The sequence below is a fragment of the Gymnogyps californianus genome, chromosome 6, assembly GCF_018139145.2.
Source record: "Gymnogyps californianus isolate 813 chromosome 6, ASM1813914v2, whole genome shotgun sequence".
NCBI lineage: Eukaryota > Metazoa > Chordata > Aves > Accipitriformes > Cathartidae > Gymnogyps > Gymnogyps californianus.
Genome location: NC_059476.1, coordinates 21133727 through 21153698, shown reverse-complemented (window position 1 = coordinate 21153698; position 19972 = coordinate 21133727). Strand labels below are relative to the sequence as shown.

At 41.2% G+C, this 19972-nt stretch overlaps 1 protein-coding gene across 1 annotated transcript in view; it reads right to left on the bottom strand.

Annotated features, from left to right (window-relative positions):
* Positions 1-19972, bottom strand: part of ARHGAP22 (Rho GTPase activating protein 22) — a 161679-nt gene that overhangs the window by 109543 nt on the left and 32164 nt on the right. The window contains exon 3 of the mRNA XM_050898757.1: positions 14863-14950. Coding sequence (XP_050754714.1) covers positions 14863-14950 — 88 coding nt within the window. The remainder of the gene's footprint in view (positions 1-14862; positions 14951-19972) is intronic.

Below are 19972 nucleotides of genomic sequence, written 5' to 3'. Positions count from 1 at the left end.
GTCACAAGATACTGAATTTATGAAAAGTTATTCTGATTTGACTAGGTCTATTCCCTTCTCTTTTCCCTCCAATCACTAATTCCAAGAGAATTTCAGCATCTGAAGTCATATCATCTGGCACTCATCTGACAATAATTTGCACTGGCATTTTGACATTTTTTCCTTAACACTGACCATATTTTAAAAGAGATTTCCAGGTGACCACCTTCTTTCATTCAAATAATGACTCTGCAACCTAAAGCACTTGTTGAAATGAAAAAGCAATCCCACAAATTCTGATGGACCATCTGTCGTGTGCAAAAAGCTCACAGCTTCCTAAGCAAATTCAAAACAGAAGAATTTTAGGTGCAAGCATCAACAAACAAAGAAAGCTTGGCTGTAAATTCCAATATATCTTTAGCCACACTGTGCTAGAGTAAATCCCCAGGTCTTTGCTTCGGGGACATTAGCAGGCTCTTAGGGTTCTGGCATTGAAGTAATGAGGAAGCATGAAAAACCCCTGAATAGTCAGCCTTACCCATGGGCAAAGTCCCTTTATAATGAATCTTTTGCACCTGGTCCTGGCAAAGCTGATGTCCTTACTGTTCCATTTTTGTCGATAGAAAGGCAATGTGTGCCCTGATTAAAGGAGGGTGCTAGGACAGCTCTTACTGCTGTGCTTTCATTTCTTTCAGCAGCAGATGAGCACACCGGCTGACATCAGCAACTCTTACCTGGCACCACACATTATTTCTCATCGGTGGCCATGCATCCGTAGCTGCTCTTGCACAGTTCACACTGACTTATAGCCCAAAGGGGAAGATCAGCTAAGCACATAGATTATAAGAAGCACAGTTTACCGCAAGTATCTGAAAGCATCTTTAAACTGCTGTAAAAACAAGAACCCTTTCCTAACAGATCCCAGCGTACACAGAGAGCCAACAGCCTACTATTAACATATGCAAGTTTTTACACCTAACTTCAAAGAACCGTTGCTTCTAAAAGAGAAAGGAGGATCTGCTTTGGCTCACAGAGAGACACAACTCTTCACTGACTGCAGAATCTTAAGATAATGGCAAGAAGGTCTGAGATGGATAGAAAATATCTGGACTCCTATAGCCTGGGATGCCTTGGTGGAGGTGGTTAAGAAACAACTCCTTATGTGTAGGCTTAATCATATTTTCATCAAAGTTACTGAGACCAAAGCAGAACCCTGTGATGTTGTTAGCATTACAACTGAAGGCAGAACTGTGCTTTCCAAGAGGAAATAGCTGTGACCTCAAAGCACTACTAGGGGAGGACACTGAATTCCCTCTCACTGCTCCTCCCCAATCCTTACGTATTCCCTTCAGTAAGACAGTCACCTTATAGGTCCACAGCCATATTTACGACACCTTCCACAGACCCCCACCAGCTTCAGAACGGGGGCTCAGGAGGGAATATTTCTCTTACCAAGCATGATCACAAGCACAATATTTCCATTTGTACTAACTTTCTCTATTCTCTGCTGTGATGTGTTTCGGTCACAGAGCTAACTAAAGGTAGGATGTGTCCTTTCATGTTCTGCAGTGTCAGCAACACGTGACACTGATGATCCCTGTTCAAGACGTACAAGGACATAGGGACAGAAATAAGTTGCTGAACCCTGGTCTGTCCACTCAAAACAGACCACAGGAAATTTAGTCTGGAAAAGATCTGCTGAACCCTCACAGAAGGCATAATTTTGCCTCTCATTCATATACAAACCATATGGTCTCAAAGCAGAGCCTTTATGGCCTGTGGAGTGGGAAGATTCTCAGGCCAGCATAGCTAGAAGGCTGCTAATTTTTGTAGACACTTATATTTGTGTTAAGAAAAGTAATCTTTCTCCACATTACAGTAGTATGCCAGTACAGGTTTTCTTTTGACACAATTATACCAGCACAGCATTCCTAATGTAGACAAGGCTCTTCATCTCTCAAGTTAGCAGCTGCCAGTGTGCTGACAAATCCTCATATTAAAATGCACAACTCCAAATCCAGGGAAGCAACACAGTTTGTACAATTGTCCTTCAATACAAAGAATATATGGTTGGTTATAACAGTCTTTCCTCATGGCCTCACAAACACTCCCTTTTAACACTGTATACTTTTGATTTCATAGCTCTTTCCTTTGTTATCTCAAATTCCTCCTGCCTCCTCCCCCAAGTTTTCATGAGTGTCAGACAGATGGTGATTAAAAGCAAACCCCAGAACTAACAACAATGCTTCATGAGTTCAGCATGATATATGGCATCTTTGGTACCACATGGAGGCATGGATATCAACATCTTCTTAAGCGGACTTCAATTAGATGAGCAATGGTTTATGGATGTAGAATACACTGCCTAACCCTGCAGTTACAAATACATCTATCTTCTCTGGCTGAGATTCAAAGCTAGACTTTGAAAAAACAGGTATGCACTAGGCTGTGCACCTGCCAGAACAGAGATAGAAGACACAAACTTGGAGAAAGTAAACATTTAGAGTCTCTTAAAAGGAAGAGTTCTATAATTACAAGTGACCTGAACTTTGTCTTCCTAATGGAAGAAATCACATCCATTTCAATTAGAGTGCTTGAAGAGAATTAGGACGACTAAGCTTATCAGAACGTGCTACACTAAACAGAACATAGTCCTGATCCCAGCCACCTCACTGCTTTTATACAACAGCACCTTGAGCAGAGCCCCTGTGATGGGTACTATAGAGACGCTGTGAAGCTTATATTAAACTTATGAGAATAAAGTTGTAAAGCCACTAAATTCAACACAGATTAGCCACACTTCAGTAAGTGTTCTCAGCACCCACTATGTTGAGCTCCTCTTAAAATCTTCTTGAAAATAAGATGGAAAATGTTAGTGCAAAATACAGCTTTTTCAGGTGCTTGTAGTCATAAGGAGTACTTTTCAAGATCTGGTATTTCACACCTGTTTAGAAACAGACTGCTAAAACAATAAAACCAATGTCATTTCTAGTGTTGTTAATATAAACACAGAACTTGAGTTCTTTACTGGCATAGCTCAGGTCTATTAATGCAGTGCAATGTAAAATTTAAAGTGGTATGACATCCTCTACATAACAGAGAATACACTTAGGCATACTCATGCATGCCCTATAGGGAAGCTATACCTAGGTAACTAGCACAGGGAGTTAAAACTATTCCCAGAAAAAGGAAAAAAAAAAAAATTCAACAGAAAAGTGAACCACAGTCATGCTGGCTAATAACTAGGTCTCAATCAAAACTGTCATGATACTTCCCCTTTAAGCCAAAAAAGTTTAACCAGATGAACAGGCTGTGTTCAAGTTACTTGAATTCAGTGGAATTAACTTCTCTACAGAGCATAAAGCTATCAGGAAGGAGGAATTGCTCCCAGTGTCCTGAAATGTGTGTAAATCCAATATCCAAGCATCTACAGGATCCTATCTGTTAGAAAAACTCATATCACAAAAAATCCCACACATTCTGGGCATGCCAAAGATTCCACATCCATCCCTTGCTTAATAAATTTCTTTGAACAACAGGAACTGATGGAAAAAGACTGGTATTCTTATAATTTATTAATTTTAAAACACACAAAATTAATTCCTTAGTTTGCCACCCTACTTGACAGGGACACTCTGAAGTAATAAAATTGCACGCGTTTCATTTTTTATGTGATTAGTGTCAGTATTTCTCTTGGCTATACCAGGGAAACTAAACCCTTCTGCTTGTTTCATGTTTTACCGTTTTTCATGTTGCACTAGTTCTTTAGAGCCTGCATTTTCAACAATTCAGGTGTCAGACCAATTTGTTTCCCTGTAGTAACTTGCATCTTTTAAAATTTATTCATAAACATCAAGCCCAAGAGGGACCCGTGTGATGACCTAGTCTAAGTTCCTGCATAACACAAGAGAATCTTATGAGCAAGTTCACAGTCAGGCATGTATTTTGTGAGCAGCCAAGTTGATAGGACCCTACCCAGGGGTAAGGCTAAGTACAGGCATGTGCATAGGATAAGAATCTGAAAATCATTAAAAAGAAGCATGTAAGTCACCTCAACACCTCAGCGTTCCTCCCCCACTCATCCTACATAATCAGTTCTTTGCAAATACTTAAAGTAGCATACGAAGGCTAAAGAAAGCTTTTACAATGTAACATTAAGTTTTTTTAGTTTACAGCACCAGGACTTATTTAACAAAGTATAAATCTTAAGTGTTATGCCCTAGGCAAAACATCTTTGCCATATTTCCTCCTCCTCCCTAAGAAGTTCAGAAAGCCCAGTGCAAGCTGGTTCTCACTGATAGCACACTAGTTATCCCAAAAGCATTTCAGACAGACACAGAGTTGGTTTTGCCTGTGAACCCTCACAGCTGTTTGACAGTGGGCCAGCTGCCACTTCAAACTGGCATTAGTGCATCATTCAAAGACACGGTTTCATAAACACCCTAGATAGCAGTTTCCCAATTATAATTCCTTTTGGATGCTGGAGCAGCACATCATTAGCTTTGCCTCCCTTCCCCCCCCACTTTTGTGCGGGCTGTGGGAAAAGGAAATGTGTTTTATTTTTCTTACCTTTGCTCCTCAGAATGACTTCCAGCTGGTATTTTCAAGTCAGCATATTATACTGAGCAGTTAAGCTACCAGCACTAACAGGTACCTCAATAGCATCAGCGGTGCTGCCTTACAGGACTGTCAGTACACAGTGTGTTTTTGGATGATGGCTCCCTCTCTCCCCTTTAGATAAGGGTTTTTAAAAATTGTGTTGGAATTCCCTTCTGGAGCAGTCTGGGGAGCAAATATTTTGGTTTCTTTCACTTATGTGCCATCCTGCATCGGTTTAGAGACCGATCCTGCTTCTTCCCCTCTTTTCAGTGAACGCAATGCGACTAATGCAGTTTCAGAGTGTGTGTGTTTATATTCTGCATAGCCTGCACCTGCTGCACACACCACAGAAATCAAATCCACAGCATCTCAAAGCAAGTAGGAAGTCAGAGTAAACCCACAAGTCATTAAATGCTGCAGATGTTACAGCAGTTTTGTAACGACAGCAGCAGGAGCATAGCAGGTACACAAAAAATTCAGTTACCTCTCCCTGTCCATAAAATTTTACATTTAGAAACAAAGAGAAGTTTTCTTTATTCTTGCTATTATAAAGCACAAACTCTGCAAGAAGATACATGTATCCACTGACAGGCTCAGGATACACAGTATTAAAAAAAATTAACCACCTCAACAAACGAAGAATCATCATCCATGCATCCAAAATTCAGCAATTTACTTCGCCTAGTATCAGAGCTAAAGAAAATGCACTCAGCAGACATGCTGACCCTTAAAAAGCTCAAGTACAGAAAATAAAGAGGAAAGCAGTCCCTGGGAACACTGAAGGAAAAGAGTGAGCAACCCTGACTGCATCTCCAGCTCACACAACCAATACAACACTGCAAACTAATCTGAAATGCATTATATTTGTAATTTAACACGACTGTGCCAGATCAGCTAGGGACAAGAATTGACCCACTAAACCGCACAAGGCAAATCAGATGAACTTCAAATAAAGGGCCCAATCCCACAAAACTTGGAGATCAACTCACCTCAGTAAGACTATTGAGCTGATAAAACATTTGTGGAGCAGGCGCCTAAGCAGTAAACTTCCTTTTAGCTTGATGTTTTCTTTCTTCATGCTGACGTTGACCTCTAATACTTGTTTTTACTACTGCTAGAATTTGCTGTGTGCTATGAACTACATTGCCATATATCGTGTGTCTTATTTTACTTCATCATGCTAACCTACTAAACTAGAGTACTTTTTTAGCCTCAGGGATCCCAAACATTGCATAAATCTTGTGAAGAATTCACCCATCCTTACTGCAAATGGGATCACAGCTGCTTCTGGGGCTGAACAGAGCTTAACCTGCAACAGCGGCACTAGAGCACACAAACTGCAAGACAGCGCTGAAGACCTGATTGTTGACAAATTAGCAAGAAATATAGGGAAGGTACGATATAACTGATCATGTTGACAGTTTAATAACCATATCTTTATGGAGCAAAGCTGTTCGTGCACAGAAATGCTTAAAAAAAAAAATCTCTACTAACCCATGCCTTAGGGCTTAATGTATTATCCTTAAGGCAGAATACTCAATAGCAGAGCTTACCCTGGAACGTCTTAGCAGGAAGAACTCAAAATCTTACCTAATTTGCACTAAAAAGCCAACCTGATGGGATCAAATGATGCCTTGTACATTCCAGCAACAACATGCCATCCTCTTACAGAGCCATGTTTCTATACCCAAAGGGCAGTCTACACAAAATGCTATGCAGACATATTTGACTTTGAAGAATACAATGGGTCAAGGAAAACTGCTCAAGAACAGTCAGAGATTATGTCTTAATGATCTGCACTAGCAGAAAAACCTATTCATAAAACTCCTTAAGCCTCATGCTTCTTTCCCAGCAGGCCTTGTGCTGTTGCAAATGAAGTTGTAAAAAACAACATTCTTGTTGAAAGCCAGCACATGCATTAAAGACAGCTAGGTGCTACTCATCAGGGATCAGATGCAGAGCTTCTCCTGGAGATGCAAATTCCAGGACAGCAGAACACATATGCTGTCACAGCCCATTTCCAGGCCTACTTTCAACTGCCCAGGGCCCTAGAGCACTGAGGGATGTGGACAGTATAACTTGGAGTAGATCAAACACTTCTAATGAAACAAAGGCAGGATCTTGTTTATTTCATGAAGCAGGATATTTGCTTGCCAAACGCAAACATAAGCCTTGGGCATTGCATATGCTAGGAAAAAAAACAAAGCAAAAAGCAATTTACAGGCTGCAGGTGCCTCCTGATGCCCTTCAAGATGTTTTAAGTTGATAACATAAGGTGAGCCAAAACATTCTTAACTATGAGAGTGCCTCATAGCCCTCAGGGGGAAAGAGGAGCCTAATAACCTTTCTGTACAAAATTCTGGATGCAGTCTGAAGACCTTCATCAGCAATGAGTCACCACCTTAAGTAGGCAATAGTGTATTGGTCAAGTTGTAGGGATACACCACTGGACTGAACATAACAGTGTTGAAATCAGTAAGGTTATATGAATTCAGAGGGCAAAGTTCAGTCCCTTTTTTCACATGCTCTTTTCAGAAGTATTCAGTGACACAGTAAAGTCAAGTGTTCAGGGAAAGTACGGATCAGGAGATCAGTAAGCAGAGATGCCTTGCTTGCAGAAGATTTGAGTTGAGAAGATCTGCACGAGGGGAACCAGGGCCTCCATTAACTTCCTCAAATAATAGTTGTTCAACTCAAAACCATTTATATAACAAGCCTAGAAATACTGGGAGCTGACTGATACTTCTGTTGATGCTAAATGAAGTTGTCAAGGACAGGCCATAGAAACTATTTTTTTCAGTCAGACAAAAGAATTTCAGTAGAATTAGGAAAAGAGTTACCCTGAGGAAGACAATTAGTATCTTTTGCTCTTTCTGGCAGATCCCTAAGCAGCAATGCAGTGGGAGGTTTGATCAAACTCCTTCACCCCCACACCCAGATGGAAGAAGCAAATAGCAATTCATTAAAACTGGAAGATACTTATTTTGAAAAATAAGTTTATCAGGCTCAGAATGGGGGAGGGGGAAATCAGTCAGACAGATGCCACAAAATAGACAGTAACCCCTGGGTCAGTATGTTAACCTGAAATAATGGAGGCCTAGGTTCAAGCGGCTTCCCCACACAGTCATTACTGTACGTGTCTATGTAGAACGTGCTTTGCTCTTCCATAACTAATAAATCTTGTCTTCATCTTAAGATTAAATGGGCAAGCAATTTGAACTTGAATGTTTTCAAAGACTGTTGATTTTGGCATCTGTGACAGCAGCTGAAAGCATTCAGTTCCTTGTATCTTGTGGATTCAGACAGACTAAGATGGTCATGGCAGGGCAAATGTGCAGAAATCCATGCAATACTACGTTCTGTCTACAGAGCACAGTATTAGCTTTGCATGCTGGGCGATAACATTGTTAGGGAACTCTTGCTTGCTGATTTGCTTTTGAGGAGACACCCATGAACAATAAGGAGTGGCTAATTTCCTCTTACAGGATGAACTCACACTAAAGTGATTCAAGACATAAGCCATAACTGACAGTAAGTGTCCAAGCACAAGGAGGAAAGAACCAGCACCATCTAGTGCTCAGGAGCAGACAGAGCAAGCAGAACATGCAGAAGAATGTTTCAACAATTTTTAGGTATGGAAGTGCAGGATACACACTTCTAAGGAGACTCGGGCTGCACTTACCTTGCACATAAAAAGAGACTCTGCAGCTGGCAAAAGCCAAGCAGATGTACCTGTCACTATCTTAGTGCTAAGACTTATTACCTTGAAGGTCTTCAACCCAAGCTATAAGGTAATAATAAACAACAGTTTCCAGACTTCGTGACTGCAAAGAAGGCATGCAATTTTATCATTCCGGGCACTCCTTTGGAAAGACAGTTCAGAGAAGACATTTAGGTTTTTCCCTCCTTAATAAATTGAAAGTCTATCTCATGTTCCAAAAGACAGTTATCACTTTTACTGACATATAAATATTTGCACGCCCTCAGCTGCACTCCAGACATCTAGAAGTGTTAAACACAGATCAGACAGTGCCCTCCACTGCAAAATCAAGACCATCAATCTTCTCCTGCAGGTCAATGCAATGCCATGGACACTGTGATATCCACAGCTCTCACTTGCTAAGTGTTTCCACAGTGCAGTGCTGAAACTACATTGTCTCATTCTTTATAGTAGGACCCAGAACTACTTTATTTTGCTGCCATTTCCCTCCTAGTCAATATGCCGAGTGCCAAATCCCAGAAGCCTAAATAAAACTCTCAAATATCAACATCTTCAAGTATTCAGATATGCACAGTCAGTTATCAGCTGTAGACTTCAGGAGAAAATTTAATTACCAGCAGCAAACTCAGTTTCCTGCTGTTAGTTAGAATTGCAATTTGCATTGAATAATAGAGAACACGGAATGATTTTTAATGTCTGAATTTCTAATTTCCCCTCCAGGTATTTTAATTACACACCATCTCAACAGGAGCTGAGATAAAAAGGCCACAAAAAAATAACTTAATTGGTGTTGATCACCGGGGACACAGAAGCGTACCACAGAGCAGACTGCTTTGTAGGCATCATTCAACCTACTGGGACAAGACAAACAAGCTGCCACTCCAACTGCTCTGTAAGACACTGCCAATGACACTGACGGACTCCCTACAGAACAAGTAGTCAACAATTACTATCCCTGTAAGAGTTAGGAGCCCCACCTTCTGATTCTGCCTTTCTTGATTTCCTACTTGTTGTGTAGCACAAACAAGGCAGTGAAATAGCTTCTACATAAACCCTGCACAAAAGTTTCTGGATGAGGCATTTTACTCCGCCCCAGCCTAACTTCTGGCAGAATGCAACCACTAGTCCAACTTTAAAGGAGTCACTACTGAATGCAGGTCCCTTTCGTAAGGGCAAGCTGCCTATATTAAGCGCAGTCTTTATAATTAATTGAAGAGCATGTGACAGAGCTCTGACTTCTAAAGTTTTGAAAATAATCTTCTACATGTGAATCAAGCATAGGCGGTGATCTTTGCTCTGGCTGAGTCTACAAAAAGCCTGAGACAACAGTTCTGAAGAGGACTGAACGGCCTTACTAAAGAAAGGTCTAGTGGTGTTACTCAACTGGAACACAAAAAGCAACCTGAAGGTGCAGTTTTCATCAAGCTTAGTTGGATTGACCTGAAGTCCAACTGGTTTGAAAATTGTTTCTTCAGTCATAAGAGCTGCAGTGACAGATGTCATTAGATATTGGAGAAGAAGCCAAGAGGAAAGGGGGAAAGCAAGATCAACGCCTTCAGCAGCAGTTTCCAGTGAAATCAAATTAAACTTATCACAAAACCACACTCTTATTTTCACAGAAAGACCCAGCTAAGAGCTGTCACTGTTGACATTGGCAGAAAGCACTGTGGCAAGAAACAGGAACTAGCTGTCGTCAGTGATAAGGAGACACCAAGATGTGTACCATGAGTTTTGGTCAGGAATTTTTCAGCAAGGCTGCTTTCAACCATAACATATCAGTTTGTTGAAATAGAAAAGGACACATTTTCTTTGGACAAGAGCATTAGTCTAGAATTATTTCATAGGAAAAAATGAAGCAAAACCATCTTTCCCAGAAAAAAAACAAAACCAGTAGTCACTAAGGGTACTTGCCCACTATACAGGTGACAGATTCAGGTTCCTGGTCTAAACCAAGTGGAACAGAAACTTATGTGTCCTGCATCACAGGAGAGGATGTTAGCCAAAGAGGTATCAGGTAATCCATGGAAAATTTCTTGTTCGTGTTTCTATCTTGTCCCTCTTACTCTCCATGAAAAGATCAGTTGAATCCATTCTGAAGCAGAATAGAAGAATCTTCTTAAAAGTCACCAAGTTTTCTACAAAGAAAAGGTCTTCTCTCATCATTTGGTAATAACCCTTGCCATACCTATCAAAAGACAACGCTTTTCACCTCCTAACTTCTGAACCTTTTTATAGCACTCCCTTTCTTGACTCTGAAAACCTTACTATACCAGAGAATTATCTCTGACTCTGCAGAGAAACTTGAGTGTCTCATCTCGTAGTGCTGCAAAGACCAGAGAATAAAACTAGGCAGACTATTTGCCACAGGGCATTAAAAGCATCAGATTCCTAAAAGGTGAGACCTCAGGAGCATTTAAGCCATCAATATTCCTTAAGACATTCTCAGAGATCAATCCCTGTGCTTCTTACACACTGCATTACACCACTGAAATGCGCTGTAACCCCAGGCTAACGCATGGTTGCTTTGTTGCCCCTAGTAATCAGTCAGCTGCTGTTTCTGTTACCAGATTCGGACTCCTCTCCCAAGCAACATACAGTGGTTATTTCCATCCAGAAATACCAGCTGCTGTGTGATGATTACCCCAAATGGTTAAAGCTTTGCACCTGACCTCATACTACCCTGATGATTTTATAAAACATCCCCCCCATCTGCTAATGTGCACTGGAACATAACAGCAACTTGAGCCCACAGCTTATCCTGCCATTCCACTTTGAACTTCACTAGCTGTGAGGGAGGAAAGCACGAATGGGCTAAAAAGGGTCCAGAAATTTACATAGTTTCCCCAGAAAAGAGAATAGAGAACATCTCTGCCAAAGGAGGTATTTCAGAAGTCCTGCCACCAGATCTAACACTGGTTTGACTGTAGAACTGTTCTGCAGTCTCTCATGTCCCTAGTTAACCCTTCTCCCAGCTGCACTATACAGCTTAGAAATTAACTTGATGAAACATGAATAATACACAATGCCCATCATTAGTTCTTGTTACTCAGCAGAAAATCAATACATGCTCTGTTACAGCGCAGGACATGCTGTTACTCTAGTCCCTGCACTCTGAGGAAGCAGCTCCCACAGCCAAGCTTTACACAGCCTGCAGCAGAGGAAAGGTGGGAAGATCCCAGCAACAGTTCCAGCAACGAGGATGCTGAAAGCCTTAGCTATTGATCATGAAATAGATTTTTGCACGTAACTGGTACCACAGACTTCAGAAAGCTTTGGACATTTCATCACTGGAAGATCTCAGCCTCTCCTCTTTGCCGGAGAAGTTGGTATCAGGACACTATGGGAACATCTTAGGAATGCTGCACTCTTATTAATTTTGTTAGTTAAAGCTCTGCTACTTACAAGCACAGTAAAATCCTGTATCTATATTTACAGCTATGGAATGTACCTGTATTCACAAGATCCCTAACTTACTTAGGACGACTAAAAAATCTCATCATCCCTATAGAAACTATGTAGTTCTATTTTACAGTGGGAGAACTGAGGCACAAGTAGGCAGAGATATGATCGTGGCCATACATCCAACACAGGGGAAGATGGGAAGTGATGGAAAATAATGATTTGGGTCCTGCAAGATCATTTGTGCTCCCCTTCCTATCTGGCATCCGTTTAAGAGCTGCTCACTATGTGGGTGTTCTGCAGGCTGGCAACCACGCAGAACACAGTCATTTCAGAACACATGCAAAAAAGAAAAGGCATTTATGCCAAAACCAGCACAGAATAAGCGTACTGTGAACAGAACAGGGAACTCTTCAGGCCACATTCTCCAGTGACGTCTGTGCCGAGTCACATTCTGTATTGACTGGCAAATTTATAGCGTTCTTTGCTACTTGCTATCCATGTAGCAACTAAGCTTGCTACAAACATGAATAGATTTAGTTTCACAAGGTAGGGAAAACAACCCAATTTTGCAGGCAGGACAGTGGTACACTAAGACTGAATCGTTTTTCCAGGGAACACAGAGAAGGGCAATATCAAAACCACAAGCTGAACATGGACGTTCTAGGATTCGCAACTATGCTGTGAACAGTGTCACTTTTTTCCACCCTTCTGGATAGCTTCTTTCAAGTAGCCACATGGCATTGCTTTACCACTGAAGCAACAGCCACCTGCAGTTCAGGACAATTCTTTTGCAGCCTACAGTAACATAACTGACAGGTTGGGCAAGAAGTGCAGAATGACTGTTTTCCCACTGTCCTGGTTTCAGCTGGGACAGAGTTAACTCTCTTCTTAGTAGCTGGTACAGTGCTGTGTTTTGGATTTAGTGTGAGAACGATTTTGATAACACTCTGATGTTTTAGTTGTTGCTAAGTAGCGCTTATCTTAAGCCAAGGACTTTTCAGTTTCCCATGCTCTGCCAGCAAGCAGGTGTGCAAGAAGCTCGGAGGGAGCAGAGCCGGGACAGCTGACCTGAACTAGCCAAAGGGGTATTCCATACCATGGAACATCATGCCCAGTATATAAACAGGGGGGAGTTGGCCGGGAGGCACAGATCGCGGCTGGGGAACTAACTGGGCATTGATCAGTGGGTGGTGAGCAATTGCATTGTGCATCACTGTTTTTTTCCTTCCCCCCCCCTTTCCTTTTTTTTTTTTGTTATATTCCTTTTCATTACTATTATTATATTTATTATTACTATTGTTAGTATTATATTTTACTTTAGTTATTAAACTGTTCTTATCTCAACCCACGAGTTTTACTTTTTTTCCTTTCCTTTCCTCCTCCTTACCCTACTGGGAGGGGGAGGGGGAAACGGCTGCGTGGTGCTTAGTTGCTGACTGGGGTTAAACCATGACACCCACCTGGAACCAGAGGGCAAACTCAAATCCACAGGAAACTCAACCAAGCCAGTCTGTGGCTCAGTTCATTATTTCAGATCACTGCCAGACCACAGGGGATCATTCACAATCAACAACCCAGGTGCTTTCACATCCCAGGTCCACAGTCCTTCTACAACAATATGGTGCACAATCCTTGGAAAATGGTGCAGAAGATGTGTCACATTCAGACAGTGAATGCCACTTCCTAGGGCATCTTCCATGCAAGCAACACTGTGAGCCCAATGCCCCGCTGTTTGTGGGGCCCTGCCTATGAGGGCATGGTGCAGTATAAGAAAAAGGAGGCATTAACAGATAGTGTGCAGTGACAAGGAAGAGAAAACAAAAATAAATCTCTTCTCTCCAAGTAGCTTCCTGTGTGTCAAACAGAATGCTGTGGCTGAGTTATTGCAAAACCCTGCCTGCTGGTGTAATTGAAAACCTTGCAGCACTACCTGTTCTTCTTGCACTGCCTGATACTGCATCAAGAGGGGCGTGCAACACAGGCAGTTTAAGCCAGCCTGATTAGGGGTAAGAAAAAGACCCCAAAGACACAGGTAAAAGCACACCTGCCTCAACAGTAACATTCAACTACAGGGACAAGTGTTCCCTGTGTTGTCCATTCCATTTAATAAAAGAGGCAGCCTAATGTAATTACTTTTATCTACCCTATCAACAGCACCAACACTGTGGGGAAACAGACAATAATAAGAAGCACGGACAGGTAGTCCATGCAGGAGAAACTGGCTGTGAAGTAAAGCATGACTGAGTCAGTGGACTCATAATTTTTACCATAGTCATGTTTGTCTCCCTCCTTGTTTCCAGGAACTCGGTCTTCAGGTATTGGGAGATAGCTGTGGAAGGACTAACCTGGTTCATCTTTCTCACTCCTCTGGTCTAACACTGCTAGGGATGCAACAGCTTTCTTCTCTGTAGATCCTGCCACCTGAAACTACCTCCAAAATATACTGCATTCAAGTCTATGCACAGGGACAGTCCTCTCCCAACTACAATCAGAAATTAATAAAAGGGAATACAATTGCTCCTATGCTGCAACAGGGAACTTAACTCTGGAGATACCAAGCCAGTCCACAGGAAGCATTTACATGGGAGCTAAAATGATTTCAAAAGTTTTACATTAAGACTATGCTGACAGATCATTAGATTTTCTACCTAACAAAATTTCAGTCTCTCTTCCATGGCAGGTCATCTATTCTCTTAAACCTTTTATCCAAAAGTGAAACATTTTAAAACTCTTTTTTTCTCCCCTGCCGCGAATTGGGGGGACTAGTATACATTAGAGAAATTACATCCAGATACTGCATGCTACTTTTGCATAAGTTCTATTCTGCGCTCTGTGTCAGCTTCTCCCATAACAACCAGAAAACCACATCAGCTTGGGAGACCACAGAGCACTCCAGGCAAGGAGCCCCCTCCAAACAGAAAAATCAAGGAGCATGAGGCATCTCAACTACTATTTTCATGAGGTACCACAGCAGCACTTATATCCAAAACAAAGACCACCAAGTAGTCTGTCAAGTCTCATTTCCCAGTCTCTCTAGGTAATCTGGCTAGTGTATCAGAATGCTTAGAAGTGAAGTGATCAGCACAGTTCAATTATCATTAACAACAACTGATGGGAATGAGATGATGTTATGTTGAACATACAAGGAAATGCTGGCCTACCTGGTGCAATTTCAAAGAGATGTTTCCCTGGCTCATCAGGATTAGGTGGCAGCTCGTTCACCTGATTGCCTTGCAGCAGTATCAAACCCTGTAAGGGACACAAACACCAGTGAAAGGGGAAAGGCCACGAAGAGGGTAAGGAAAAGAAGATAAACATTACACATATAGCAGATTTAAGTCCCACTCTTCCACTGAGCCCATCTCCTTTCCACTCTTCTGAGCAAGAAAAGATTGAGCTGGTCATGCACTTGCCTCACCTGTCCTTTCTCTCACAGTAGACACTTCTGATCAAATGATCTTTCCTCCGGAATAACAATGCTCTGAGCATGCATAGGTGACTCTCCTTGGCTTCCATAACTAATTATCCCTTGCAAAAGTTTCATCTGACATTACGTCTACTCTTCATTCACCTTTTAATTTCTAGTTGCAGCCTGCAGTAATGAGGCAGCTGAAGTTCTATTTCTAAATCTTTATTTCTGCGACTGAAGAAAACGGCCTGTTTTCCAGAGATTCTCAGTACACAGAAGTTCCCAGGGAGATACCAAAGGAGAGCAGCTGATTCAGGTTTGCAAGGCAATGGGACTACCTTTTAATAAACAGATAATAAGAGACTATAGTTTCCCTAGCAAGAAATCTGAGCGCCTTTACTTCCCAAGTTCAAATGCTGCCAGAATTCAGATTCATTTTCACCTTGAGCCCAAGCATAATTAACACAATGTATTCCAGTTCAGGAATTCTGCATAGCTGGTGGCATAGTATCTTCAAAGTGAACAAAGTCATCTTCATCTATGGAAAAGCTGAAAAAGAGATCACAGGAAACTCTTGTCCAGTAACCTGGGTGGAAAAAGAACGAATGCACTATTTGGACCTCATTGTTTCTCCACTTTTTTTAGTTTAATCTTTGACATTTTTAAAGGGTTTCCAGCTAACATTCTTTAGGACATACACACAATAAGACAGATAAAAGGCAGTAAGAACTGGGACTCTCAAGAGTTAAGCCATGAAGAGTGTAATCAGCAGTTTCTACTCCTGCACTGAACTGCCCTGGAATGGAAGCTGAGTCCAAACCATCTTTTCTTGCTGAGCAGCAAAAGAAGAAAGAAGTTGTTTCAGTCAGTTGTTTTCACACATATCTCTAGTAAACATGCACAGTCACATTCTCTCCAACCAATTTGGCAACAGCCAAATCCAAGACACATTGGAGCTTCATAACATTGGTAATCAAAACAAATCCGAGCTACGTTCTTTGTCAGCTTCCAGATCCATATTACTGAGTAATACAATTAGTGTCTCATGAGACAGACAATCCAGGATTTCAATTGATAGGAGACAGCCTATCATATGACCTTTACAATCTTCTTCATAGAGAAGCCAGTTGTGTTATTTTTCATTACATCTGTTATGGCATAACTTCCCTGGCTTTGCCCCTTGGTAATACATTTTCCTACAGATGCCTTGTTTGGAGAAACCACTGTAATAAACCAAGGAGCCAGCTTGTATTAAATGTAAATGAATTAAGTTTTACTCTTTTCTTTGAACATAGAAAATTCAAAACCTACTACAAATAAATTACCAGAACAGTAATGCTTGAGATGGAAAATACTTCAGCTGGGAAATAAGCTCCAAGTCATGGAGGTTTACAAGTTGGCATTCCAGTTCTGACAACCCACCCTATTAAAATGACTCACAAGATCCTTTGAAAGGATCTGTTTGTTGCAGACTGAAAATGACTCACAAGTACTCAAATTTGTTCTTCACAAAACAGAACTCAACCTTCCACGTCACACTATATTCAGCAACCTGCTTCCATGTTTTGCCATGCCTCAGTGGCATCAGGCTATCGACCTGCATTTAGTTCCCCTTGACAAGCCAGATCAACATTCTAGAGCAGGAAATCCCTGTCATTCAGAATTCATGAAACTCCACTCCAGTTAATCACATATTGCAGGCCAGTGCATAGTTAAAAGGTAGAAATGCAAGACACCCTGAATTTGAGTATTCATAGTCTATAGAACAACAAATACTACTCTATATCCAACAGATCTGCATCACTACCCCAGTGTTGCTACATTAAAAAAAAAAAAAAAAAATCAGAAAATAAAAATTCCAGAAGCAAAATTACCCTGACCACATTGCATATATGCTGAATGTTCAACAGTGCGGACTATTGCTGTTCATTCTACATAATGTAAAAGCAAAAATGATCATAAAAGAAAAAAAAGAAACACTCTTAAACAACTCAGATTTTGTATTGAGGCCTTTAGTTTAGGTATCCTTGGTTTTGCTTTGTGGAAATTGTGCATTTACATTTCTATCTCAGTTTTGTTTCCTTGCATTTAAAAATAAAAACTCTGTGCTTAGTGTAACAGCAAAAGATGGGGTTGGATGTTTTGTAACACATTGTAAAGTTCTTCATAACACATTTGACATACATTTGAGAAATCAAGATTTGAAAGGGAGGAAAACCCTGAATGATGATTCAGCTCAGAAGAGAGCCAGAGGAGTTCAGTCAAACTCTGCAAGGGGCCAAAGCCAGCAGGTGCTGGCTCCACAAAGCATCCTAGACAGGAAGAGTAAAGTGTTAAAGTGGACATTATATACTTTTGTGTGCATTCTGTCCACATAAAAAACTAACTGCTGCCCGATGCTGGTAGCTAGAGCGAACTGTGAGCAGAGCATGCTGAAACCAGTGAAAGACTATTAAATGCTCCTGGTTCGAGGCTACTCAGCTCAGAAATTTATTACTTGCCAGGAGATACAATAAGAAGGAAAAAGAGGGAAGACAGAAGTCAACTTTTATTTTAAAAAAAGGGAATCAAAAGAGATATTAAACAGAAAGCTACACATGCTACCCAGCAGTACCTTCCCCTGTGCTCCATTCTGCAATAGGCTGTGCTGTGCAGCCCAAAACAGCATCGTGCAGCCCCACTGGGCAGACATGTCTCCTTTCCTACTGCAGCCCCTGCAAAATGTGAAAATTGCAACTTGCACAGCTGCTGTGGTCCAGGAGTGAGGAAGGAGAAGGGTTGGACCTGAATGACACTCTTCTTCCTCCCTTTCCTCTACTGAAGGAAACAAGGAACATTACCCACCAGAATGCCAGAGCAGAGCTGCTGTGCCTATGTGATCAGCTGGGGAGTCGGTAAAGGGCTGAACTAGAAGAGGATGGGGCAGATGGGCAGAGAAGTACCTCTCTGCAATGTAACCTCCACCATGAAGTCCCAGCTTCTAAGATCAGATCACCTCTGGAACAGGAATTTCTAAGAGAGTGAAGTCTCCCCATTCACATAACTCTGACCCTTGTCCAAAAGGACAAAATACTTCTGATATCAGCATCCTGGAAAATTAAAGTGATACCATCAATTACCACCATAGCTAAACTATCTTCTCCCAGAAAGTGAAGAGCAAATTTCTCAGGCAAACCTCCCAAGCAAATTAAAGCCCTGTGTGCACTGCAACTCATGAGATAGTAGAGGTAGTGTCATGGAATATTATGTCAGCCAGGAACAAGGACCAAACAGTGATCAAGTGAACACAGCATGATTTTCAAAGACAGGACCCTGAGTCTTGCTTTTACCCAAAGCTTAGGATATTTTGACAAGGAAAAGTCTCAAATTTTGGCTTGAGCAGGAAGACTGCTTTTCTCAGTCTGGTTTCTATCAGGTAGTTCTCTGAAACAAAAATGGTTTAATTGGATGTACTGAGAGGTCCATGCTCCCTCCCCATCTCTGCTTCATACTGAATGCACAAGTTTTAAAGTAGTTTCATAGCATGCTTCTAGGGACGCCACATTCAAGAGGTAAAATGAACAAAACTGTTAAAATGTAAGCATCTGCTTGCCTTACCACAGAACAAAGTTCCCTGAAGAGAGGGGAGAAAAAGAAGTAGCTCCTATGTCAACCTGAGGCTGAAGCACATGGGTAAGGGCATGTGGATAGGTGGGAGGGTCACAAGTCTTTGTTCTGTCTTTTAAAAAAGCTTCTTCATGAAGAATAGAACCTAACGTTTTAATACTGCACACAGGAATTCAATCCCTTCCAGCTTTTAGCAGTATGTGGAACATCCCTAGGGAAATGGTGAAATGGCAGCACAAGAAAAATAAAATATCTAAGTTGCACAATTGAAACCAGAAAGGATTTCAGAATAGCCTAAGACAAGAATGCCAAGAAGCCACAAGAAAGGACCCTGAAAATCACAAAGTTGGCTAAAAAAAAAAAGTTCTTAAGGTCATTTTGTTAGTTTAACTTAAATTTGGTGTTTATGCATTCTCAGCTGTAAATTTACATTTTCAGGTCATTATCTTATTAACACAAGCTAGAAATGCACATATAGCAATAAAAACTAATATGGTATCATCAGTTGATTCCAGCTGATCAGACTTTCAGAGCTTCAGGTATCATTTGAAAGCTGGCAACAGTTGTCTTCTGTCAGAAGATGTAATCCTCTTAAATGTTAACAGCTGCTTTTCTTTGAGGACCAATTTAGATTTTGTAGAAAGAAAAGTTGTTAAAGAGACAGTAACACTCTCTCTTTTCCTTTAAGGAACAGTCCTCTCTTAAGCCCTCAAAGCAAAACTAGACAGTCTCAAAATGGGTAGTGCCTACAAGCCAGCACAAAGTAAGTTAGGCCTTCCTTATCCGATAATATAAAGCAAGCATAAATCCCCATTTGAAACAGTTACCTAAACCTCACATTTATAATCAAGAAGAACTCAGGACTCTGAATCAAGCCCTGTGTTACTTCAGAAAAAGGCATGCTTTTGTGGGTGGTTCTTTCCCTCAGCCTGAATTAGTAAACTTGGCAAATACATACAGCCAGGTCATACACATTTTAGGCAAAACCCAATGATATACATGCCAGCTTTTTGATGTTTTATAGCATGGAATGATGAAGATGTACAGCAGTAAATACAGACCAGGAGATTCAGAGCTTATTTACAGTGAAAAGCAGGAGCAGTTCACAGAAAAGTGCTGTAAAACTAAAGAGTTTCAGAAAGCCTACCTTTCTGCAGGAAACTGAAGTCAGTGATGAAGTCAAAGGGTTAAACCAAAATCTCACACTGCTGTGTTTTCCAGAGGTTATTTGCTTGCCTCAGTCACCCTTCTCCTGC